Source organism: Molothrus ater, chromosome Z (assembly GCF_012460135.2).
Source record: "Molothrus ater isolate BHLD 08-10-18 breed brown headed cowbird chromosome Z, BPBGC_Mater_1.1, whole genome shotgun sequence".
NCBI classification, from domain to species: Eukaryota; Metazoa; Chordata; class Aves; order Passeriformes; family Icteridae; genus Molothrus; species Molothrus ater.
In genome coordinates this window covers 22,640,588-22,667,874 of record NC_050511.2, presented here as the reverse complement: position 1 = coordinate 22,667,874, position 27,287 = coordinate 22,640,588, and the positions used below count along the sequence as shown (strand labels likewise).

Genomic DNA, 27,287 nt, shown 5'->3' with positions numbered 1-27,287 from the left:
CAGAAAGGTTATGTACATAAATGCGCTAACATTCATTCTTAAACAATACACAAACTTTAGTTAGTATTAATATGGTGTACAGATTTCCAGCATCCCTCATGGTCCCATTTCATCACGTGTATTTAATACAGAAGTATATTACCAAAAGATTCACATTATCTTACACAAAACACAAGTGGCATATGAATTCTTTGCAAGGTCCAATCTTTCACTTACTACAGACCTCTCTCTTACCTGGAATTACATTCCACCCTCATTTTGATACATAGTGGGTGACTCTTGACACTTGGAATTCTTGTCTCATACTTTACATTCTAATGCAGTGAAACAAATTCTGGTATTTGTTTCAAAATCTAGCTTTTGTGCTGCTTATTAACCAAAGTGAACAGTGGGAGGGCCATTTGTAGTGTGTTCCCAGTTTCATCTATAAGCCATCTGTAAAGAACACTTGTTCACCAAAGTACAAGCAAAAATTTTCATGGGCATGTTAGCCTGGCCTGGCTCTTGCTGATCATGCTATTATCTGCAAAGTAGAATACTCCAGCTACAGCCAGATGTACACATAGCTATGGCTATGCAATTGAACACCTGGAGAACTTAATGGTTGCCTCCCAGCAGAAGGCACTGCTGTGGTTTTCATTACCTCTCATCACACCAGCATGTACATTTGTGTGTACATTTAAGTATTGAAAAGAAGAGAATTGATAATATAAAGAGGCAAAAAAATTATTCTACACAAATGGCATGGTTTTGTCTCCTACTACTATTATTATTGTTATTATTATCATCATCCAATAGGATAGAACAGTTTCCATTGGCAATAAATGAAAGACTTTTTGGATCTAAACGTTTTTCTTCTATTTTTTTCTTTTTCTCATAATGTAGTTTCTCATTATGTATTATAAAAATTTACATACCACAGTTTAAAATATCTGAATAGCTTTAAGATAAATAAGTATCTTCAAGATAAAATTACTGCAACACTACTACTAGATACATAAAATCAGAATGTACTTATTAAAATGTTTTAAATGTGAGTGCAAAAAAATTATTTCAATAGAAGGAAAAAAAATTACAATTTCCATCTAGGCTTTTTTTTCATTAAAGTACTTCCATAGACTTCTAATATGAATGAAATGCAAGTAACAAAAATTAAGGCAGAAAAACATCCCAGTCTATGTAATAGCTAAAGGTTCATTTAGGCCTGCAAATTCAGGAACAAAAGAAACATCAGTTTTTAATGTGTTTCTCCTCCACAAAAACTACAGGTTAATCAGTGCTTCCACACATTCACAACCACCCCTGCCTGATAAGCAATTTTTTTGCAGACAACTCTAATGGAGCTGACTATGAACAAAGCACCAAATATAATAGAAAAAGCCACTTTCATTGAAAAGATTTTTCACAAATGTTTACAAATAATATTTTCCCATTTTATATTAATTAGAGGAGTAAAAGTATTTTAGAAACATTTTGTGACATGTGCATCTGTAATTAAGTTTTTACTGTATACCATTATAACTTCACATATCCACTCCAGATTTTACAAAATTGGACATGACATTGTGATATTTAGTATTTAATTTAAACATAATAGTGGGGTATCCATCAAAAGACATCTTATATTTCAACATCTTTTAAAAAACCCACAGAAGTGAGGGTTGTATCTTTTCTGCACTTACAGAAGAGTCCTTAAAGTAAAACAAGTAGACATTACAGCACAAATCAAACCACCTTTTAGTGATAACAATAAGGGACAGAAAAAATAGAAGTTATTGGTTCTAAAATAATGAACAAAAAACCCCCAAATCCAGCATGTTTAGATATTGAGTATTGTACTGTTATCTCAGTAAGGATTCCATACACCTTCTTGGCTCAGCTATTCTTCGTAGTGCTTCTCTGCGCTGGCTGGCAGTGGCATAAGTCTACCAGCTACTGCCACCCAGACATGTATGAAACATTTGTTGCAGTATTTGTTGCAAAAATTCATATAATATCCCAGATCTTTTTCACCAAGCTCTAACTGAATTTTGTATTTCTACAGAAAAAAAAGACATAATAATAATGGATATTATTAGAATCACGGACAAGACTGTGATTTTAAATAATTTACCCACCCCATAATTTCAGAAACCGAAAAAGGACTTAATCTAAAATGACTAGGGTCAAAAAAAACTATCAGAGCACAGTCATCCTTAGAAGAAAAGGACTGAGGTTCAGATGCCAACTGATTGGGGTGAAACCTCTCAAGACTGATAGGGTGCAACTGCAAACTCTATAAACTGCTCTATTTTGTTCTGCACTTACATCTAATTAAGGTTACTTTAAGTTAAAAGAAAGGGGTGCAGGTAGGTAGACACAATTGTAAGGCTATTGCTTCATGCAGCTCAGTGAACTCCAGATCTAAATGTAAGTGCATGGGGAAGCTAGTAACTGAGAAATGGGTGGTTTGCCACTGCGAGATCCATGAGTTTTATGACAAAAGCAAAATGATTTCCTGTATTACAAGATAGATCTGGGAAATAGGAGGTGGCAAAGCAGGGGACCCAGTAATTCAGTTTTATGTAAACATAGTAAGAGGACTGCAACTTTTTATTACCTAAGGCTCAGTTAAATGGACAGATGGTATAGCTATGTGTATAGGTGGTCTTAGAAGTCCCGAAATAGACAACGTCTTTCTAGACCAAAGCCTCCAGACATACCAGATATAGCTAAATTGTGTACTATTATATGAATCTGTTTTCATACAGATGGCTTTAAAGTACAGGTTCTCTGACACAGAAATAATATGCTACTCTTCATCTCGAGAAAGCCCAGGGTACTCAATGGGACTTATATTTAAAAAAGCAGCACCTCTCTTCTAATTTGGTGGTCCAGGCCACTGTCTTTCTCTGAACAAGTAAAGTTCTCTTTATAGTTAAGGTAAATGGTGATTTTATCTATTATCTGATATTCTGGAAAATTAAAGTAAAGCCTGCTGGTAGGCAGGCAGAGAAAGGGGGTATCAAAGAAACAAGGAGAATGAAGAGTTTAAAATTAGCACCAGCATTGCTTAGGGGACAAGGCACTCCTGCTATAAAGTAACTGCGAATTAGGCTATGTATGCTTTTCTTTCTACCATGTGTTTCCCATGCACTAAAAAAAATCTGAAGAACATATTCCATCAAATGAAACAAAATATCAAAAAAACACATGGAACTTCTACTTCCTGGCCATTGAGGCCCTTTATAGGAGCAATACTTTGCTAAAGCACATAACACCTGACAGAATCAACTTAATTTCAGTGGACTTAAGGCAAAATTGCTCTGAAATTTTAACATGGCTAGAGTCTGCTAAATATTTGAACTACAAATACATACCAAATTTCTGAGATATTTTTGCTGCTATCTCTTGATTTCTATTTCTCTGCAGTTTCCCAAGTTTTTGCACAGCATTCAGAATTGAAACTCACACGTAGCAGAGATATTTTCAGGCTTGCATCAAACAATAGTGAACAGCAAATGTCTTGTGCAGTGTCTTGTTACATTAGTTGTAGAGATATTTCATAAAGATTCAATCTGTAAGGGCATACTGAGGTAGAAAAGTGTACTTTTACTCTTTTAGAATTCTGTAGTAGAGAGGGTGGGAAATGTACCATATTCAGTACTTGCACCACATCCAGTACTTGCAGTAACTGATAAATAAAAAGGACATTTTTTAAAGCTGTACCAAGAGAAATAAAACATTCTATTTAAGTCTGATGTTTATATTTTCCAGTTTTGATATGCAGTATTTTCCTACTTATTACTAATTTAACACACTAATTTAAGATATCTGCATGTCCAAGACTGCAGAGGGACTGATCCTTTTAGATACCTGAGTTATCATTACAGAGCTCATAAACCTCCCAATGTCATTCCTGCCAATGCCACCAAAGCTCCCCTGAAAAAGCCAGGTTCCTGCAAGACATTTACTGACCATTAAAAATATCTCCTTCCTCTTACACTCTCACCCTCTGCAATGGATCACTATGCAAAAGGGGAAGAACAGCTAGAACATGATTCAGAAAGACAGCAATTCAATTGTTTGCCTTGCATCCACCTTTTAGCAGATGATGAAAATGAGACCAGGTGCTCTTTCAAATGTCTCTATGGTCCCAACTTTCCTCCCTACTACCAAGCACCCATCCTCCTCCCAGTTATAAATCTGACTGAATGAGCCCAGTACCACAGAACTGCTGGAGTTTGTCATGATGCCATTGCTTCTTATCTGTTCTAAACTCTGAAGTTCTTGATTTGATTCCCTTCTCTCTACGGAACTAGCATGTGAAAACTACTATGCTCATGTGTCAGCACTTGCACTAACTGAATAACTCAGAATAATACACTAGCTTATCAACACAGTGAAAAGCAAAGAGAAGAAAAGTAAGGCCTGAATAGGAAATTATGCTTAAGTGTGCCATAATGAAATTGCAGCCCACAATAGGCATTATAGAATCACTCTGAGTAACATTTCTGTAACTGCCTACAGCATAAAATGTTAGGTTTCAACTGTAAAAAGAAATCTGTTCAGGAAAATGAACAAAATTAATAGCTCACTCAGTTTAAGAGAAAGCTTTAACCCTGATGAGTTGCAAGAAGAAAGCATCTTATCTCTGAGCGAATAGCTCAAATTTACGACCAAACCATGTAATAAGTCACTCCACGTGACAGTGTCAGATTTAACTTCTGAGTCCAAAATATTAATCAATGTGTCAAAAGAGAAGCATAATAATTTTTTTGCCTATAACATCAAGTAACTAGAGGCCTGGGTGAAGCACTTCACTGTTTCTAAAGTCAAATGTGTATTTTTGATAAGTGTATAATATTGAAATACATACTTCCATTGTCTCTGTGGAATTTATCAAAAATTTAGAGACAGTAAAGTAAACTTACAGAAATCCCTGCCTTATTTTTCTTCCATTTCATTGGAGTAAGAAGTTTCCCATTAACAGCAAAAGCCAGCCTAGCATTTGGGCAAAATGCTTACAGGGAAAACAACATGATGCTTGTTCATTGTGTATGTTCTGATTTCCACTGACTTCTCTTAGTAGGACACCAGATGTAGCTTTCTACTAGCAATAAAACTATTTCTGCAGCACACTGCAAACTGCCTGCCATCCTTACGCCATCAAAGAGCAGGAGACTATTAAAATAAAAAGCACTGAAGATAGACTGATTCAATGAAAAGACTCCCCAGAAAAAAGGTTCCATCTACTCAACTCAGGAATCCCTGCTGTAGTTTTAAAGTTGTTGCATTCTCCAAGAGAAGGAATTGTATTTGTCTTCACTACTTCTTAAAACAAAGCAAATAGCTAACTGAGTCAAAAATCTTGGGCAGGGGGATTACAAGAGAGATGGGGCATAAAAGCCTCAAGAAGTTTCTTTTTTCAAAGCAAATTCTATGTATTCATAATTAATTATAGCAATAACTAATGTAAATGTGAATATAGTAACTGACCCTCTGTGCCTAGATTAACTCAGTTAGTGTTTTTATAAACTCTTACTATACATCACAGCTAACTGTAACAAAACTCCAGAACCAGCCTGTGAATCTATCATCTTCCTTCAATGCATCTCACGAGAGAAAACTACACCGTAGGAAGTAAGTAAAAAATGGTTTGCTGTTTCAACCTTTATTTTTGGTGCAATGATTGTTCTATAAAAGTTATTTACAGTGCATCACCTGAAGTTTTGTGGATACAATAGGAAATAGTGCAAAAAGTGTTTAGTATAGTTCATTTACATAAACATGTTTATTCATTTTCTTGGGAAAACTGAAATAAAGGAAAAGGAATAAAAAACACACACAATTTTGTGAACAAGTCCCCTTGATTTCCTTGCAGTATATGTTAAATGTATTTTTAAGACTTCTTGACACTCTTGCTGACCAATGAGAGGATTCACAATAACTGAGAAATTGCCCCTTAATTTTTAATGCATATGTATGTAAAGAACAATAACAGTAAGTAGCACAGGCAAGAAGTATGATGCTTGAATCAGGCAATAAGACTCACTTGAGAGGGTGTACTTGTTAGCTCCATCTTTTCGTGGGATTTTTCCTTTGCTATTCGCGCAGCTTCTTTGAACTCCTGAAATTTTTCAGCAAACTGAAGGTACATATGTTTAAAGAATAAAAAAAAGAAAAGAGAGAAAGGGTAGGCGTGAAATAATACATTGCATGCTGAACAGAATGCTGTACTGTGCATTTCACAATGTCAAATTCTGTCAGTAATTTAAAAAATTTTTCTCCTTATTAGATACTCATTTAAATGAGTTACACAGTGACATACCTTTCAGGCACTTAATACACACTCTTTATATGTCAGGAAAATGACAATGCAATGAAGCATGATCTGCTGCTGGTAGTTTTAAGAAACTCACCTCAGAGATGGCTAATAATAGGGACAAACTGCCTTGCATAGCTGCTTTCAGATTCAGGTTTTACCCTCCTAAAACAATAAATAATCTTCTTCTGAAGCCTAATGTGGTCACCATGAGCTAGGAAAGCTTTCAATGTACTTTGTTCTTTCATGACTGAAATAATACTGCCTTCTTCCCAAATGTTAACTGCATTTATAATTTCAAGAGCTAATCAGAGAAGAAACAGTGGAAATACTGTGTTCATCTCTAGAGCGTTCATTGACATCAATCAAGTTAAAGAACAAATTCACTGAATTAGAACTGCCTATACTGAACACTAAATCATGAAATTGCATATGGAACTGCCATAGTAGGCTTTATTCCTATGCTACATGCACCTCTTCCAGAAAATAGCTAAAGCAGCAATTTAGAAATATATGCCCTCTTAAACCTGAAAGATTAAATTAATTTGTTAAGAATAGGGCCTGGTTTCTCTGGCTGGAAAAAAAATTGGCTTCACAGTTCTCACCTTGCCACTACACTAATTGCTAGAGTGGCCACAAATTTGTTTTTGTGTCCTACTTCTTTTATGCAGACCATTATCTTAATATGATCAGCTTAAGAGTGAAATGATTCTGCAAAAATATCAGAAGGTTCTTCAGCAGCTTCTAAATCTCTTTGGCAGCAGCATATGAAGAAATTGTTTTGCACTCAGTGTATATGCAAAGTACAAAGGCGACCTTTTGCGTGGCACAACCTCACCAATTATTTTCAATCAGAATTTCACTTACTACACAAGACCTAAAAACCTTAGCGTCTTTAAACCTTTTTCTGGCAGGCTACTAGTATCTGAGGACTTTAATTTCTCTCTACTTGTATCCTGTATTTCATTTGTTACATTATTTGAAAGCTTATTTTTCCTGAAAGTTTAACCCAGCATCAAAAAAAACAGATGATGAAATTGGCAACAGATGATGAAACAGGTCACCAGAACCAGATACTACTTTTTTAAGACTTGCGCCTAAACCTCAAATCTCATGGGTAACCTATTATTTAAATCAATCTTAAGACCAGAGAATTATTAAATGGTAAATATGATTCTGAGGTTTGAAATAAATGGCTGAAGACAAAGGCAGTAATTACGACAGCCACAGAAACGTTTTTAAAAAAAAATCATAGATCAATAGACAGCATTCTAAGAAATAGCCAAAAAGCCCCATTTGGTGGAGATTTTCACAAATTTTCTAGAATTCTTTGACACAGTCAGGTGATGAATAATAGCTATCTCTTGATAAAATTCCTGAATAACAAAGATGAGTCTCATGGTATGAAAGAAGTTTTCTGGAAGATCACATTTTTAAGGAAAGGATGAAAAATTGTGCATGGAGACTACATAAGGCTGCTGCCAGTATCCATGGTGGCACTTTCCATTTAGCATATTCTTTAAGCTGTATGGAATAAATCAGGTCAGCTAACTCAAGAAGCTAAGACAGCGTACCCTAAAAGGATATTTCTTATACATCAGGATACTATCAAAAGCATAGACATATTCTGAATGAGAAAGTAGTCTCAATTTTTCCTGAAAGTGAGAGGACATTGTGTTTCTCCTACTGCAGCAGCAAGAGGGACTCTGCTAACAAATTGTGGTCCTGTGAATATCCTTCAACACAGGTACCTTTCAAGTATCACCGACATCTGATGGAGCAGTCTTGAGATGAATTTGTGGTCTAACATTGATAAAAGGCCTAGTGAACTATTTAACTGATTTCCTCTATACTGTTTGTATGTGAAGTTGATTAGAGTGCCATTACTTTTCCATCAGACAGTCTCACTTCACTAATTTCTATTCAGAATAATTGTACAGAAAAGAGGTTGCTATTGTTGCACCAACCCTAGCAATCAGTTCAGAAGGACAGGGGCATGTGAAAGAGAAACAAATAGTACAGAAGTCAAACGTGTACTGTAAGACATGCAGAAAATTATGTGAGACTAAATAGTTTACTTTATCTGCTGGGATTATTTGCATCATTAAACTGTGGAAATTGGTCACAGACTAGAACAACTTCTTTTGTGGTTGCAGGCTGCCTTTTGCTCTCTGGAACTTAAAACACTTACAATCCGTAAAGTGCTAGCTGTATCAGAGTGCTCTGGTAAACCTGGCTATGATGCACAGAAGTGGGGGTAAGTAATCTGAGGGAAAGACAAAACAAGAAAGAGAATATAGACACGATTTCTCTAAAGTTACAGGGCAGATTTAATTTGGGTCTTCTGATTCCCAATCAAACATACCTACCAGCTCCAGTGGCTGAACAGCTTCTAATCTAAAGAAAAGTTTTCTTTCTCCATCAGTATGTTTATAATTTTTAAATAACACAAAAAGTTAAATCTTTAGGAATTTTAGTAGTAGCAACAATTGGCAATTGTAATCCACATGAATATCAGTTAAATAATTAAGATATAATACAACAGGAACAGTATGCTGAAAAGGGCTCATAGATTCACCATTATCTTCAGAAAAGGTCTGTGATTCAGGATTTTTCTTAATAAATTTGTTTATTGTCCATAAAACAGCAATCTGAGTTAAACAAAAATCCACTCTGAAAAAAAGAAATTAAGAAAAAATGTCTACCGTAGCCTTTCAGATTAAATTTTCAACAGCAATATAGAGCTTTATGTCAAAGGAGTATTTAAAAGTCCTAGACATCTGTTTGATGGCAGCGAAAAGAATGGGATTGAGAGAACTGTAATTAAGAAGGTGATGGAGGGCAAAAGAAGAGCTGAGGATGAAGATTAAAAAAACCCAACGTATTTCCACTGGCAAGGATAACCTAGAGCTTGAAGTCAGGCAAACAGAGTGTACACGACTTCAGCAGGATGCTTTGCCTTCAAAGAATCATCTGTGAATAATAAAAACAAGCTAGTCTAAAAGAGTAGTAAACTAGATTAGCATTTTTGCTAAAGCCATTGAAATATTAAGAGAAGTTATTACCATGTTGGTAAGCAAGTGCTTCTAGGACATACACACCAAATTAACTGATGAGGTTTTCAAGTTCACTGAAGCAATGATAGGTGCACAAATGCACATGCAATACCAGAATCACTCGGAAAGTCCTGTGGTTGTGTTGCTTTGTGGAAAGGAAAACCAAGTAATTATGAAAGGAAGAAACCTTACAAGTTTGATGCTTGCCCAAATAAAGTAGCTATACTGGGTCTCATTTTAATGGTTTTCTGGCAGGCTGTGCCTATCCTTGGACAGTGACAAATACTTTCTCAAAAGGGCTGCTATGATTACTCTTCCTTCAAACAGCTAGCCACCATTATTCCTTCCTGAATATGTATTTATCTTATTGCACTTAGGTGTCCAAATCTTTTCTTTATTTCAAATATGAAATTTTCTGCTTAATATAAACACAAGCTCTTAAACTGCACTGAAATTCCCCATCTGAAGAAAAACCACACTTGTAGGTTCTTGGACTCATCTACTAGGGCAGTAGCAAAAACAAGTACTGTAGTAAGGATGCTCAGAGGACCTATGCCATCAATTTGAGAAATAGGGATTTCTTCTTTCCTTGGAATGAGGTCTATTTCCTTTTTGCAGAAGTAGACTAGAAAAGAAACTCATGTATGGCACATACTGCTTCAGCAAACATTTCCACTTCTGCATTCCAGCAGAAAATGTATTTTTCTTTTACACTGAATATATTTCCCACTAGCTTTACTTTAAGGCTGCAAACTTTGAAATAACAGTAATTTGATGCACTACATAGTAGAAAAGTGAAAGTGAATGTAACCTAAAAGACAACAATGCATCTGAAGACTACAAACAGTTTTTTTGTAGGAGATCCAAATACACAAGAAACACCAAATTGTTTACTTCTTTAAATTCTATCATGGAAAAACTGTAATGGAAGAACAATTATTTAAGAAGAAAAACCTAACAAATCAGTAATTAGAAAGCAGTAGCAACATAAAGTGTAATAGGCTTCAATCTCTCTCCTTTTCTTCATCAGCTTGAAGAAAATTTGCAGATCACACTTACTCCTGTGCTTTTTACATTATAAGGATTGATACAGAACAATTTTTTGTAAATTATTTTTAAATAACAACAGTAGTGAGTACTGAGTCAAGACATAGTGAGCAGGAATAAAATACACTTAAGTAGCTTCACTAGCTGAAGAGTTACCACTGGTCATACTTACTTTTGAAAGGTGATGTTCAGATGAAAATCCCAAGCCATAGACTGTATTCGCCCTGCTGTCTGCCCACTGGCCAAACTTCTGGGATGTTTTAGTAAATGTCATGTTGGGGGTGATGGTGCTGTTTATTATTGCCTGAAAAAGGTAATAACTGTAAAAATGGGCTTCATGGTTTTTATTTTTTTCTAAAGACAACTCATAATTGAAAATGTCAATATTGTAGACAATTATCTGAATATGCTGAATGAGACACACGCTGGGAACTAGGAAACAGTTTTCTAATTCAATGCCAGATAGAATTGCAAAGGCATATTTTTGCATACATTGTAAGGAGGAAATAGCTGAGGAGGGGGAGTAGGCATCAATTCACAATTGCAAGCAGTCCTTTAAAGTTTCTACATATAAGGACTATCAAAGTCCTTTTTTGTCTTGCACTTGTATTTCTTTGTCCCTTAAGGCAGTGCCTCTCAAGTTGCCTGTCAACTCCACTGCTGCTCTTCCCTCACCCCTGTTGCAGATGAGATTCTCACTGAAAAACACTCAATAATACAAAGGAGCACATTTTCTTTTTAAATCTCAGTTCTACAAGAGTCTGTTTCCTTTATACACATACAAGCAAAGCTAACAATGGCAGGGTCATACACCAGCTACATAAGTGGAGCTACTCTTGTTTTAATTTTTCTTCTCTAGTTCTTGTTCTTGTATCTACAGGATGCAAAAAATATCATCCTCCAGCATGTAAGTTCTGATAATATAAACACAAAATGAAATTTCTAGGTGATATGCTGGTTCTACTAAAAGCAACTTAAGTTTCACTGTGGATTTCAACAGTATTTCCATCACATTAAAGAGTACATATGTGAAGTGCAAACTGTAGAGATGGGAAGACTGTAAGACTGTTTTCTCAGAATGGTGACTGAGAAACTTTAACATCACAGAGACCAAGTACTGCTCTCCTAAGACCAAAATCCTCTAAAGTCAAAATCAGTCTATACTACTTGAGTTATATAGACTTCTAGATGGATATTGAAATAAGTAGTTATTTAAAGGAGTTTACTTTGCACTCTTTGTTTTTGCTGAGAGATTTGAGTACCACTGGAGCACAGCTACCACCAGATTAAAATTTTCTATGAATTTTACAGGGCAAGCCTGAAAAAATTACAGCTGAGGGGCCAGCCAAGCTTACAAACAGCACCCATGTTCATACGGTGATTCTCAGATGAAGTAGTGGAGATGAGTATTGCAAGAAAGTTCAAAAGCATACATTTCATTGCGACATATAGAAAGACAAGCAAAGATACTGCAGCACAGATAAATTTAACAAAACTCTTTCTTGGTGACTTTCGCTATACTCACCATTAATGAAGATAAGCAAATCTGAACATAGCCCATTCTTTCTGATAATTTTTGTCCCTAAATACAAATTTTGCCTACCACTGTGAACAACTCCTTGAAAATTCTGGAATGCCTGAAAGCTTACATTTGAGCCAGGAAGCCTCATCAGATCAAAGACAGGGTTTGCTGCATGACCAGAAAATGGAGAACTATCTCCAGCATTGTCTGAAAGACATCCCTCAGATGTTCATACAGAAGCTGCCTAGTGAAGTCACTGGTACACTAAACATTATTCTCCTTTCTTCAGGCATAAGGTTCGGAGCTCACATAAAGCCATCAGACTCCTACTGGCACTGTCACCTCCAAGTGACCACCTAGAAAACTGCTGTCTATAGCATATAGGACAAAAGAGAGAATGTGAGACAGGACTTCTCAGAAAAGAGGTGCTCTGGAACTCTTTTTTACTTGTATGCTTATCTTCTTTTTCACTATTAGTGGTTGGAAGCCCACATTTGAAATAACCAGGTGGAAGCCCAGAACAGAGCTGTGCAATCTCATATAATGCTCAATCTCACTTCCTGTGGAAGTTGTCAACAGTACTATCCTTGAAATTAAATATCCTAGGGACTGTGCAGGACAGATTCTTCCCCCCAAATCAAGCTCTAGCTATGTTGTCTAGTCTGCTTAAGCCCAGGCCCATCCATTGCTTGATTAATTGAAACTTACATCACATATTTTAGAGAGTGAGTATTATGTCATGGACATAACTTCCTCAATTCAGAAGAGGACTCCAATGCCAGAGAGCTAAGACCTCCAAGCAAAACACAGGTTTAAAGCCTCCACAGCTGCCATTTCCTGCAGTGACAGCAGTATAGCTGGCTGCAGCTTAACCCAGTCAAAATGGAGAAATGCTTCTGCTGACCACATGACAGGTTCCACCATGGAGAACCTGAACAGGGTGCCTGGTCCAGAATGGGACAGCTTTTTTGACAGCAGTCTGCATTTAGGCTGGGTTACATTGACTGTCAAATTGCTTTCTTCCAAGAGAGAAAGGCAGGAAGAAAGCTTCAAAAATAATTGTGTTGAGAGAGAGTCGGCTGTGATTCCTTCCTTTATCTTCCAAGAAAGAAAAGTAAAGAGGCTTCATGTCAGTAGATACCACTAGCCCGAAGACTGGGAAGACTACATTCAGATGCCAGTGATTTAAAAAAAAAAAAAAAAGAAAAAAGGAAATCAGGGTTTTCCATCTTCTCTAAATTAAAAGCCTTGGTATGCTAGGTTTCTCACATCCAAAACTATGCTTTTAAAAGTGTAATGCTAGAGCACCCTACAAATACACTCCAGTGTCAGCTACCTCTGGAAAAAAACTAGATACCAGGACTTTGTATATTTAGCTTAAAAAACCATTTATTTTTTAAATCAAAATTTATAATTAAGCCTGTCTTGTCCATTCAAATGGGTACTGCTTTAACTGCTCTCCTCCAATCCAGATTTCACTGCATAGTTATCCGTATAACAAGTGTCAAATATTTCATCAACTTTTAAGAATGTTGTTTCCATAAATGAACAAGAAGATCTTAAAAACAGAACAGAGTCAATCTGACAGGAAGACATTTAGTTTTGAAGAAAACTGATTTAGTTATCTTCAGGCTTTTTTGGAATTATAAAATAGCTTTCATGTTTCCCTTTCATATTACTTTAGCAATGAGAAAATAGGGCATGTGTCTGAGCTGTTCATTTTATGAGCTGCAAACCCGATGGCTGCAAGATATATAGAGGTGGTCAAATACAATTTTATCTTGTGCTTAAACTAATGGCAATAATAATTTAAGATACAGAACTTTCTAACTTCTTCAAAGGAAAATCACTGAACACTTGTGTGTACAGGTCTTACTTTAAACGTTTATTGAGCATTTAAAAAATTGTCATTTTAAAGTGAGATGGTGATTAAAATAACAAGATCATTGGCAGTAACACTGCTGGGAGACTTGACTGAGTAATAATATATGCAAGGTTCATGGGACCTGCAGACTGGGAAACCACTCTTTTCCAGAGTCTTCTCAGGTTCTAGATTAATATGAAATTTAAGTTTATTTCCCTGCTTTGTAGGTGAGAAAAAAATTATCAGAGAGTTAACTAGTAAAGCAAGACCCACACTATACTTGGTCTGTTCCTTTTCTCAGAGATGGCAAGAGACAAAATGCAAAAGACAGTGGGACTCAGAATAATCCTGACATCTGCCTGTACTGGAGAAACAAAGGAAGCTTTGTTCAATCACCCAAGAGAAAGAAGTACTATAATACATTTTTCCAAGGAACTCTGAAATGAGTATATAATTAATAAGAAATGAGAGCCTTAGCAACAACTGCTCAACGTTGTCACGCCATACTACATAAGAAATCTTATTTTTCAGGCTTTCTTTTGATTCTGGGACTGGTAGGAGAAAAAAGTCACATGAAAGATATTTACTCAAGAGGTCAGAGGAACCAGATTCAAGTTCAATCAGATTACTTGCATCAAGTTTTCTTGGTAATGGGCAACAGGTCTCCAAATATTGTGCATGACTATAAAATATATAGCTTGGACACTGAACACCTTATGGTCCTAGAATACTTTTTGTAGTCAAGATAGAGGGACATACATGATATCTCGTGCAAGATATCTCAAGAGGAGACTGTAGCTTTGGAAAATATTACACAAAATGCATTAAAAGTAAGCAGAAGTTGTGTCTGTAGGAACTGTCTTGGCTAAATCAAGCTCAAATAAGGAAAAAAAACCCCCTCTTTCAAAATTAACCAAAGACCCCATAAGCAAATTCAGGTTGGAAACTGCAATGCACAATAGGGGAGTGAAGATCATGTTTTTAAATGTCCTATTGTTTTCAAGAAGAAAGATTTAATGACTCTTAGATAATCAGTAGAGAACTTAAATTACATCCAGGAATACTTCTGAAATGCACCAACCTAGAGAGAGAAGGGTGTGGGACAGAAATAGGATTACCTCTCAAATCTCTAGTATACTTCTCTCCAGCATTCCTACTGCAGAAATATACATGTGAGCTGCCTTTACTCACTGACTTACTGCTCAGTGCCTGAGAACTGAGCACATCATTCTCTTCGCCCTAAAAACCCAAAGGATGCTGTAAACCCCACCAGCACCCAGGTGTGCAATAAAACCTGGCTGGATCTGTTCCCACTGAGGGAGGAGTGTGACAGCTTCAAAACCAGTAGGGTTTGACAAGTGGTTTTGGCCACTGGCAACATGTGCATTATCAGCGGTGTTACTGACACCCAGCTATATACCATACAGCAAAGACTCTCTCTGGTGCACTCAAACTTAAAAATGCTTTATATTTACATTTAACTCTTTGCACATACAATATTGTATATAAACAGACATGCTAAAAAAAAAAGGATGGGGTTTTAAGTAAAAATAAACTAACTGTCTGGGAATTATGCTGGAAACCCACTTAAAATTCTTCCATGTGTCCCTCCACTATTCACCTGTGTATGTTTCAGAGCAACGTGGTAAATGCCTGAAAGAATGGACTCTCTTACCATGACTGGGATTCTAGATCTTCACCTAAGACTTGGATGAAAACATTATTAGGATAGCAGCACTCACAGAGTAAATAAAAGTGATGAACTGAATTATCAATGTACCTTGCCATTAGTACTGGATGTAGAGAGAATGCTGCAGTAGACAAAAGAACAACTAAATAGGTGAACAACTACTCAACAATTTAATTCAGCCGGCATTCAGCAGGAGTTGCAGCATTAGGATGAAGGCAGAGGAACCCCAGTGGATGGCAGAATAAGGATTTTGTATATTCTCCAGATCAGTTAAAGCACTAAATCAACTACTCTTGATTTCACACATCATCTAGTTCCAATCCCAGTGTCTTTATTCATTAATACTGACTCAAAAGTTATTTTAATTATTTGACAGAACTAATTGAATCTTTTGAAGGAAGGCTGAGAAGAAAAAAACCAAAGACTTAAAACTGAAAAAAATCTCGCAGGCTCTGATGCCAGTCTCAGCCACTTCAAGCAGAGATTTTTGACTATGAGATCAATTTCTATATACTTTTTCTGATAGAAAAATCTCCTTTTACATTTAAAATAGCAATATTCTGTATATTTTAAAAAATGCAGAGTAATAATTTTCAGCTTTCAATAAGTAGGCATAAAATCTCTGTGAATATTGCCATGCTTTTAACAGAGTACTTCATTTCCAATCATTGTGAACTGATGCACTTCCAAAAGCTTCAAATGAAAGTCTCTGGAAAGGATCACAACTTTTGATTACAGACTGTATATCTTTAATGCCCTAAGTGTAGAGTTTTCTGCTACACTGCTTGTAAAGTTACTGTTATTATAGTTATGTGGGTAGAAACAGTCAAGGATTTTCTGCACATCAAATTAATTTCTTAGACACGTTTTACAAGAGGAGCAGCTCAGTGTAATATCCTTTCTAGTTAAAATAGAGAAAAAACCCAAACCAAACCTAACCAAAAAAACCACCCACAAAAATCTCCTGCTAAAACCAAACCAACTGAGTCTAGATAAAAGCTTACCATTTATTAGGTAGGCTTTATTAGGAGGCAATCCTTGCATTCTCTACAGCAAAAATCGGAAGATTATATAACAAAGGATTTACTAAGTGATTATGGCCACTGAACAGATGTCCTTCATAAAGCTGAAGCTAATTACATTGATAAATGACTGAGTACAGAAATGAAAACAAGTTATTGTAACCCTATGAATACTTTTTGTACAATTTTTTGTCTTTTTATCCGTCTCATAGCATTATCCAAGGCACAGGTCACTACTTCAATTCAGCAATAGTTATTGAAGTCAACACAACTACATGGAAAATAGAATTTACAAATAAACACTTAAAACACATGATGAGGCAATGTTACCATTTTAAAATGTCTGTAATCTGTTGGTCAGATAATGATACAAACATCTGGGAAGAAACATGAAGAACATCAAACTAGAAAGTTGCAGCAAAAATGCTTCAGACAACTAGGTTTTCTGAAATATAATTTACCTTTGAGCCATCCAAACTGATTATCCTGTAGACATTTCTTGTGCTGTCATAGAAGTAGGACACAGTAACAGCATGCTTGCTGGTGGGAACCCAGTTCTTCTTAGTGTTTGGGTCAATCTGGAAGACATGAGCTCGGGTGCTGAAGATGGGTTGTTCCCTGAAGGAGAGAGAGAAGAAGTGAATTTAATCTGCACATACTATCATTGCACACAAGCTCTTTACATTTGGATGTACACAAGTTACTCTGCACAATAAACCTTGCCTGATGACTTCTGTATGTGCTACTGCATACTGCAGGTAAGTTTGTTTATATATATTTGCAAGCAAAACTCAAGTCTTCTAAGGCAAAAATCAACATTCAGTTGTGGAGTCAGACAAACACAGACATCTCTAACACAGATTCAGCACCATCCCATCATCTCCCCAGCTCTTTACTGCCCACCTGTCCCTCAAAACTAAATGGCATTAATGCATGTGTAACTTCTCTCATTACACTGCACACTGCAGAATGTGCATAACTTCAAGTCCACTTCTTCTCCAAAATCTTCTAATACTCTGATTATTCTCATCAATTTTATACCACAATATGGATCTGAACTGGTTGATCCAATGCAATTACTCTAAAACTAACATTAATTAAGGCCAGGAACATGTGTTGTGAATCCCTCATTCTTTGGAGATTTATGCCTGAAGGTGTAAAGGTATTTACTAACATTAAATAATGTATGAAATACTTTTTAAATTGTATTAAATTTACTTAGCAAATAAAATTAATGAGGCAAAAACCCCCTTATTATAATTTAGAATTTACAGCATTTTTCCCCATGACCACTACCAGGACGCACAACATTGCATTTGCACAGAAATCTAAATACATTTTAATATCACGAAGATGGCGATAAGATGGCCTTCTACAAAAGAGTGACTGTATCAGTAGAGAAGAGGAGGGCTATGGATGTCAGTTATCTGCACTTATGTAAAGCCTTTGACACATGCCCTACAACATACTTCTCTCTGCATTGGAAGAGGTGGATTCAATGAATGGACAGTTCGGTGGATAGGGAACTGGTTGGGCTGTCACATCTAGAGGGCAGTGACTAATGGCTCAGAGTCCCAATGGACATCAGTTTTGATATGTTCAATGACAGAGAATGGAACCAATTGCACCCTCCACAAGTTTACACCTGACCCCAAGCTGAGTGGCACAGCTGATGCACCTGAGGGACGGCATGCCATCCAGAGAAACCTGGACAAGCTCTCGGAGAGGACCCATGGGAATCTCATGAGGTTTAACAAGGTCATGTGCAAGTTGCTGCACCTGGGTCAGAGCAGCCCTGGTACCAGCACAGGCTGGGGATGGATGCCCAGAAGGGCTTGGGGGTGCTGGTGGCTGAGGCTGGACATGACCCAGCCATGCACACTCCCAGCCCAGAGAGCCACACGTGTCCTGGGCTGCATCCAGAGCAGGGTGGGCAGCAGGGCCAGGGAGGGGATTCTGCCCCTCTGCCCTGCTCTGCTGAGACCCCACCTGCAGGGCTGCATCAGCTCTGGGCTCCCAGCACAGGAAGGACAGGGACCTGCTGGAGGGAGTCCAGAGGTCACAAAGATGCTTAGAGAGATAGAAACCTCTCTTATCCAGGAAGGCTGAAAAAGTTGGAGTTGTTCAGCCTGGAGGAGACTTTGGGGGACCTTACAGCAATCTCTCAGTACCTATTGTGGGGCTACAAGAGCGGCGGTAGAGGGACTTTTTTTACCAGGGCATGCAGTGAGAGGACAAGGGGTGATGGCTTCAGACTGAAAGAGGGCAAGTTTAGATAAGACATTAGGAGGAAATTCTCTACCATGAGGCTGGTGAGACACTGGAACAGGTTTTCCAGAGAAGATGTGGCTGTTCCATCCCTGGAAGTGTTCAGGGCCAGGCTGGATTGGGCACTGAGCAACCTGATCTAGTGGAAGATGTCCCTGCCCATGCAGGCAGGTTGGAATTGGTTATCTTTAATGTCCCTTCCAATTCAAACTATTCTATGATACTGTAGTTGTCAGTTTAAGTTTAGCTACATTTTAATGACAAACTGATTGCTATATTTTTTAAGGAATGCTGCCATCAAATTCCAAAGATACTAAGTACCAGGACTTTAGGTTGAATTTAACTTTTTAGGTATTTTGACTCTCAATTTCAGGGCATGAAAAAACATCCCCTTCGACCTGCCCTCATTTGATTTTCAGAGGTATGTTTTTAATACTTTTTTTCCCCAAGATAAATTCCCACAGAATTTTAGGCACTTGTAGTCAAAAGAGTTTAATTTGACCTCACTACAGAGGGGTACATGTGAACTCAATGAAATATCTCTATTGCTCAGCAGGAAGAGCAGCTTTCAGTAGTAGAATTGCATTACTCAGCTGGGAGTCAAGATTCCTTGAAGTTCACTAGATGACAGACATGGTGTTCTCCTATGTTGGGTGTTGGATGAAATGACAAAAGTATGCAGAATAGATCAGAGACAGCAAAACAGAATTTCAGTGGAAGATGAAGAAGGGAGGCCAATGGGATCAGTGCACATGCTAGTTCTCCACAGAAATGTACCCTCAGCTCCAATTCATCTTTTCCTTGTAAATGACCAAGGTTGATTTCCTCGTAAATCAACCACTATAGGAGGTTGCATAGCTGTTTCCCTGATCCAAATCTCTTGCACAAAAATGTTATGCAAAGGTGACTGGCATTCATAGGCTTTTTGTTTAACAGAACAAACTAATTCTTTTTGCTCTCTTGAATATCTAAAATTACTTCTTCAATCATACTTAAACTTCAGTTGTCTTCAATATTAGATCTATTTTATATTTTACCTCCCAGTTAAGCATATGCCAATATCAAGGGACACATATTAACATAATGCACTAGCTCTTTAACCCTGGAAAATTAAAGAATAGGAAACAATCTTAGAAGCCTGCCAATTGTTTTGATGAATATTGACATTGAAAGGAAACTATAAAGGTTCTGACCATGTTAATGAAAGATCAAAGAAGAACTGAATCCAGGACGTAGATGTATGTGGTTAATGAACATGATGTGTGGTTAATGAATATGCATTTGACCAGCACTGATGCTCAGTTCACTCCCAGTACAGTATATCACACAACTGGGACTTTCAACACACCACAGGTTAGGATTTTAATAGGCAAAAGGTAGGTGAGTACTATATGGCTGAAGTGAGTGTCAGTGAAAGTCAACTGTTCAGCCTTGGGATGCCGCTCTCCAGCACTGTCATCATAAAAATCTTCCATAGCTCCACCAAAATATCCTCAATTTGTTTAATGAGGTGGCCTGCATGTTCCTGTTGATTGCTCAGCAGTGATGCTCAAGACAAAGCAGAGCACTTTGCAGGGCAGAGTGTAGGTCTGGCATAGATGGTATAGTTAGGTATGGAACAGTAAAAATCAAGCTAACCTACACTTCTTCAATCACTTCTGATAAAACCAGAGTTACAGTCTTTTCTTTCCATGCTTAAAGTACAGCTTTACTGAATGGCAAGCTGTCTTTGCTCTGTGGAAAAAGCATAGCACCCTTTGTTAAATGAGTTGGATAAATCATGATTTTGCCAGATTACTAAAGTAATTAAGATTTTTTTCTGACAAAGACACTAAATTTCAGATGACTCTAGAATTAGACCATTGTTTTGACACTTGACAATGAACATTTATAAAGATTATTTCTGCAAGCCAATGGAAGTTATGCACTATACATCTACAGGATTAATTGTGTTATAGAACCAGTCACTGATGCACAACTGAAGTCCTTCAAAGCTGCTATACAATTACATCACCTGCACTTTTCTGTAGCAACGTATTATATAGAGCTACTTAAATTTTAGATTTCCTAAAACACCTGTGAATATGCAATACATAATGTATAAAACATATAAAAATATTTGTAACTGTGGCCAATACATCTTCACATAGAAGTTTTGCTCTTCCATTATCCACATAAGGACATGATGCCCTCCCAGTCTGGAAGTTTCAATCAATTCAGCTGAAATAATATTAATTTTAGGAATATCAGATAGGAAGATAGCTTCCTCTTTGCCTTCCTAGGTGGTCAAACAATTAATATGGGTTTTTTTTAAATTATAATATATATTTCTATATATAAAAAAAAAGTTGTCTATTTTTCACAGGATCACAGAATAAGCTGAGTTGGAAGGGATCCTCAAGGATCATTGAGTCCAACTGTTGCCCTGCATAGCACCATCCCCTCCATATGAAGTTGAGAAAGGAAGAACATCTTTAAAGAAGAAAAATCTATCCTGTAAAAAAACCAAACCACCCTACCAGCTTCTTACTCTTCCCTCTCTTCTCTTCCCCTTTCAGCTTTCTCTTCTTTTTCTTTTGTTATCAGAAGGTATTCGGTACTCATTAAAGACATTAATAGGAACTAAGAGGAGAACTCCACACTAATTACAAAGCAAAGTAATTCATTTTTCCAGAAATATACTGATGCTGAACAAAAAGAAAAAAACTAACAAGAATGCCATAGTAACACAGTTTGACTATTAGAAATGTCCGCTCAGGCATGGTAAAAACATTAAGGCTCATATCCTGATGTTCTTAATTGCCTTAGGCTGCAACATTAGGGTGGTGAGACAAAGACTAACAAGAAATAAGTGCCAAATCCTCCTGGACCCAAGGAGCAATGTGATGAGTAAGAAAGCATAATAAGTATCACTTTAGCAGGCAGAATCATAACAGGCTTTTCCATAATCAATACAGAAATTTATTCATTGATATTTGTTGATCAATCCTAAGCTAAACTTAGGCGATACACCTGTTTACTAACAGTTGAATGAACAGTTTCCAACCACTCTTTCCCTTTTGACATCTTTACACAGTCTTTACAAAAAAAATGCAGACTGCTCAATATAGGAAGTGTTACACTAATCAAAGATTGCATAAAAGAAGCTTAAGTTGGTATAGAAGGTTAGAAAGTACTTTCCTTGCTAACTCATAATTAATATACGCTTCATTTTTAAGAAAAAAATCTATTCTTTAACGTCTGGTACTTCTACAGCACTAGTGGTGAAGACCTCTTTTTGCTTATTTCTTCCCTCACACTATTGCTTACCATGATTCTAAAATTACCTTGAATGCTATAAAACCTATAATTACTCAAGACTGGGATTCCATTATCTTACTTACTCTCAAAACCATAAGGCCACTGAAACCTCTACAACATTACTTGAGGTCCTACTTGCCTCCTCTTATGGAGTGTTAATGATGCTAAAAAACATATTAAAAATTAGATACAACCCTCCCTTCCTCCTCCATACTGGGCTAAATTGACAGTGCTTTGGCAGAGAAGTTGCTGCACTACGTAGGATGAGGTAATGAACTTCCCTGTATGGACACAAGACCAGGCCAGGAGTGCAGATGAAGACAAAAGAGACACGGGCGATGACTCTTAAGCAAGAGCTGGAGTGAAGAGCTGCCCAGGCAGAAGCAGACAGCAGACACCAAAATAGGGAAACACTGAGTGACTGTGGCTTATGCGGACCTGAGTTTTTTAAAAAAAGGAACTACCATCAGCAATGCCTGCTACCTGGAAGTTTTAAATTTCTCAGCAGAGTTATTTTCCCCAAACAGTAAGACAAAAAGGTAATGAATAAACCTGTGTGATGCGGTGTTCTTACTCAGCTCAGTTCTGATAGTGAAAATACCATGAGATTCATGTCCATGTCTATTTCTCCACAAACTCCAGTGCATTCTCCAGACTTCCTGGCTTTGATGCACATGGAATCCACATACAAGACTGCTTTCAAAATAAGTCAAACAAAATGTGCCTTGGTAATTTTTTCTTGTTGCAAAAAGTGCAAGATTTCATCCATCAGGATTCATAAAAAGAGTTTCAGAGGAAGATAATGCCACATGCAGGCAAAAACAGGACAATATCCCTGTGCTCAAAATGGGAGTGCAGCCACACTCCAAGCTGACTGGAGTGGTGGAGACTGGACAGAAAGTGTACTGTTCTCATGCCATTAGAGCCCTGGACACAGCAGACCCTGCCACATGACAGACGGCATGCTCAGCACTGTCTCTGGCAGTTGAGGACTGCAAACCCCCACAGTAGGCATGTTTTGCAGGTGGTCATTTTGCATACACTGAATTCCAAGCCTCTCTAATAGCTGTCATCCAAGGAAACTTCTCCCCAGGTCAGACAACATGAACACTGCACATGGTATTTCAGGCATTTGCTGATTTAGGAGAGGACAAAGACCTTTTTGCTTTTTCCAAATGTCAGCATACTAATCCCAGAGCTTTTTCCCAGTGTCCTGCTAGCTATTCTCCCCTAGCTTGTTTCTGAAGCTGTAGCAAGCTTTTGTTACTCTAAGCAGCTTGAGAAGAGATTCCTGAAAAGAAATGAGGAGAGTGATTAAAAGTGCAGCTATAGTCAAAGCCACTTAATAAACTACAGCATCCAAACACAGTCAGTGTTGCTTAAGGAGTATAAGTCAACAACTAAACAGTTCAAAGCAACAGAAAACCACAGAATTTTCCATGTTCATAAAAATGCTCCGAGATCTGATAAAAATTGTATACATTTGGGGAAAAGTATTGCACAACATTGGCTTCCAATGTATGGAAACTGTTCTGAAATGTAATCCTTTTCTGGATGGGAAATAACTGACAATACCATATTGAAGATAAAATTATGAAGTTGAACAAACACATTCAGTGCACTTGTGTAATGACTATGACTTCAGATTTTTCTTTCTGTCTTACGCACAACTTTCAGGTACAATGTATATATACAATAACAACTTTCATATCTCAAAACAAGCTTTGAGATAGTAAAAAAGTGGAAGTTACAATCATGTAACCAAATCAAAATCTCTCCCACCCCACCAATGGTTTATCTAGTTTTACACCTACATTCTTAGACCTGTTCTTGCTGTTATGTTTTGGTTTATTTGAAGTAAGCAAATGTTTACAAAGTTGCTACAAAAAAGCTTGTTTTCTATATAGTTACCAGTTAATATGTGAAACTGCCTATTTACGTATAAAGTTCAAACTATAAGCTTTACAGACTGTGCTCTGTAGCTATGTAACACTGCACAGGCAGTGCCTTCAAGCACTTTCTAAGCTGTTTTATTTCCATTTACGAATCAGCTTTTAGTAGTAGATTTTTAAGCACTTAGGAGTTAGCACAGCATCACAAGAAATAATTGCCATTTTTCAGGATTTGAAGGGAGCAAAATTTTCTAGAGACTTTCACTAAACCTGTTAGGTTAAGTAAAAAATACATTTACCTTAGCCAGAAAAATAATTATATACTGTCTATTACGTTTGCAAGGACCTGAAGTTTTAACCAATTTGTTTCAGCTTGAAGTAGAATATTGCACAGTACTTAAAGAGAAATAAGGTAAAGGAAGTCAGTAGAAAATAATTTAGTGATTAGCAGAAATCTATTATCTTTGAAATGTTAGTGCCTCTATAAAGACTAGTGAAAATCTGTAAGCTATTTGGACAACAGAGGGAAAAGTTGCACTCTATTTGCATACCCTAACACCCCACACTTTTGAAAAGGGAAAAAAAAAACATTAAAAAATGTAAACAACAACCTTGCAACATTTTACTGTGGGCTAAGAAGTATATACAAAATATGTATGTATACAGCTAAATGCAAAGAACATAGTTTTATACAAACCACATTAAATTTGATGCCTATGAGCAGACAGAACTCTACTTAAAGTCAGCAACTACGGACTTCCATTAGCAGAAGAACTGTTCACTTGGATTATTGCATCAATTAATAGAAGTTCTATATTACACAGCAGACAAGTCAGGAAAGCACATAACTGCAAATATTTCTGAAATCATTTTGGCACATCCACTAAGGTGGATGGCATCTTCAGAAGGGTAACAGAGCTGGTGAAGGGACTGGAGCAGAAGTCATATGAGGAGCAGCTGAGGCAGCTGGGGGGATATAGCCTGAAGAAAAAAAGAGACTGAGGGGAGACCTTGTCACTGTCTACCACTATCTCAAAGGAGGTTGTAGCCAGGTGGGGGTCAGTCTCTTCTCTTAGGTAAAAAGTGATGGGATGAGAGGAAATAGCCTCAATTTGCACCAGGGGAGGTTTAGAGTATGTATTAAGAAAAAAAATTATTTATGGTAAGGGTTATTAAGCAGGGTGCCCAGGGAAGTGGTGGAGTCATCATTCCTGGAAGTGGATATGGCACTTGAGGACATGTTCTGGTGGTGACCATAGGGCAGGTTCTAGGCTGATTGTTGGACTTGGTGATCTTACAGGTCTTTTCCAACCTCAACAATTCTACAATTCACAGGTATGCAATCCTATAAAATAGTCTGTTCGGGGAACAAATGGATGACTCTGTATGTACCAATCTCAACCAAATGCTCAGGAAGCCCACACACAGTACCTTCCAGAGAAGGAAGGGAAAGAAAAGAGGTAGGAGAGTTTCACACAAACAGGCAGTACAAGACAAACACGGACAGCATTTAAAATGAATGTGTGTTGCCATCACATAAAATCCCAAGAGTTAGGATTACCATATCCTGGGAAATATAGCTCTTGCTACTGAATAAACATGAAGACAAAAGAGAAAGTTTACCTAACCTCATTCCTCTTCTGTCTGAGCTTACAATTCGTGAGGGACTTATGAAGCATCTTAGAAAACTTTAGAAGAGTAAAGAGCTTTTTCCACAGCACAGATTTACATTGAGCTATAGGACAGCACAGACATTACAGTCTCACAAATTTAGTAACATCAACAGCATGGAAGGTGGCAGAGTTGCAAAGTTGAGGACAAATCAGTGCCCACTACTTAAAATTAAGGCTTATATAGTACAACAAAGAAAAATACCAACAAAACTCTTAAATTTTTGGTATCATGATAGTGAACATGGAGCTCTTTACACTAAAGATTAATAAAGCTACTTGTAGGTTATGTATAGGGAAGTTAAACTCATTTTTTAAAAAAAAAAGAAGGAAAAAAAATACTGGATTTGCTTTCACTTCTGCAATTCTCTGGGTTTCTTTTAAATGCCTGTTCTCCAGTGCCCCCATATTATTGTATGCTGCTGTTATTGTATGCTGCTCAAGTTCAGCAAGTAGGCAACCAGCTGAAGTGTTGCATTCACAGCAATAATTTATCACTGACTGTGAAAGTTACTCCCACAGCTGAATGATGGTCCATCTCTCTAAGGTATTCCTTTTTTTGTCCTTTCACACGACCTTGAAAAGCTCATTTTCATAGCAGGAATCCAGGGAGAGTTCTGGGAATCAAATGAGGTAACGAAAAGCATATTATCAAGTACTCTGCTTTATCTTCCTAAAGCTCTTACTTCAGTTTAGTAACTTATTCCAAGAATATAGGTATAGGTATCTTCAGAATTTTTCTAGGTACCTAAGTGATTATTCCTCTCAATTGTGCAAGTAAGTGGACAAAGGTATCTCTGAATAAATGTTTACCTTAAGTTTGTTTAAATTACAAAATTGGATAGAACTAACCATTAGCTTTTAATGGCTTAAGAGCAGCTAAACTACGTTAGGTTGAATTTTACAACATATTATAAATTTATCTATAGTGAAAATACTAAGAAATCATGACACTAAAAAACTATAATTTCTTCTTGAATTTTGCTCTGTGCAAAAATTCCTGTCAGGAATCCAAGAGAGGATTTCTTCTTTCTCTAGAACTAGACAATTAATTTTAAGATGTACGGCTATTTTCCACATCTAGTCACTAAAAGTATTTATCAGAAGTAAACAAAAAATCCCCAATTTAATGTCAGGTTCTAGTCTATGAACAAAGAATCCTGAAATAACAGTGTAATGAGATGTTTCTGAAAGAAGTCTAGATATTAACATTCCTACAACAGCCCTTACATGCAGTAAGCTAAGCTATGCTGCATCTGGAATAAGAAATAAGCAGGCAATGAACAGTCTAAAAACATTTGTTTCTCTCCATTCTACACCAAGGAAATCCAACTTAGCCACACTTGCAACACAAGCAGAAAAGAGAAGAAAGCAGAAAGGAAGAAATAACGTTATTTATGCTTGTTAGGAAAATAAGTTTAGAAAGGCCCAAAAGTAATCCACAACCTAGTTCCTTGATACTCTCTGTACAATTTTTCCTTTGCAATCTTTATCTAAAATCTCCCTGCAATGGAGTTCTGACAGTCACACTACTCTTAGAGAACCCATGTAAATATTTTAAGGGAGAATATTAAGTAGTTTAACTGCTTAGCTTGAATTTCTACTGTTATTTAACAGAGTACTTTATTTACAAAGTCATGCAACAATTATAG

At 37.0% G+C, this 27,287-nt stretch overlaps 1 protein-coding gene across 1 annotated transcript in view; it reads right to left on the bottom strand.

The window, feature by feature from the left end:
- HOMER1 (homer scaffold protein 1) overlaps positions 1 to 27,287 on the bottom strand; it is a 91,661-nt gene that overhangs the window by 50,136 nt on the left and 14,238 nt on the right. Inside the window, exons 2-4 of the mRNA XM_036404034.2 lie at positions 16,967 to 17,123; positions 10,580 to 10,711; positions 6,035 to 6,127 (exon numbers count right to left, since the gene is read on the bottom strand). Coding sequence (XP_036259927.1) covers positions 6,035 to 6,127; positions 10,580 to 10,711; positions 16,967 to 17,123 — 382 coding nt within the window. The remainder of the gene's footprint in view (positions 1 to 6,034; positions 6,128 to 10,579; positions 10,712 to 16,966; positions 17,124 to 27,287) is intronic.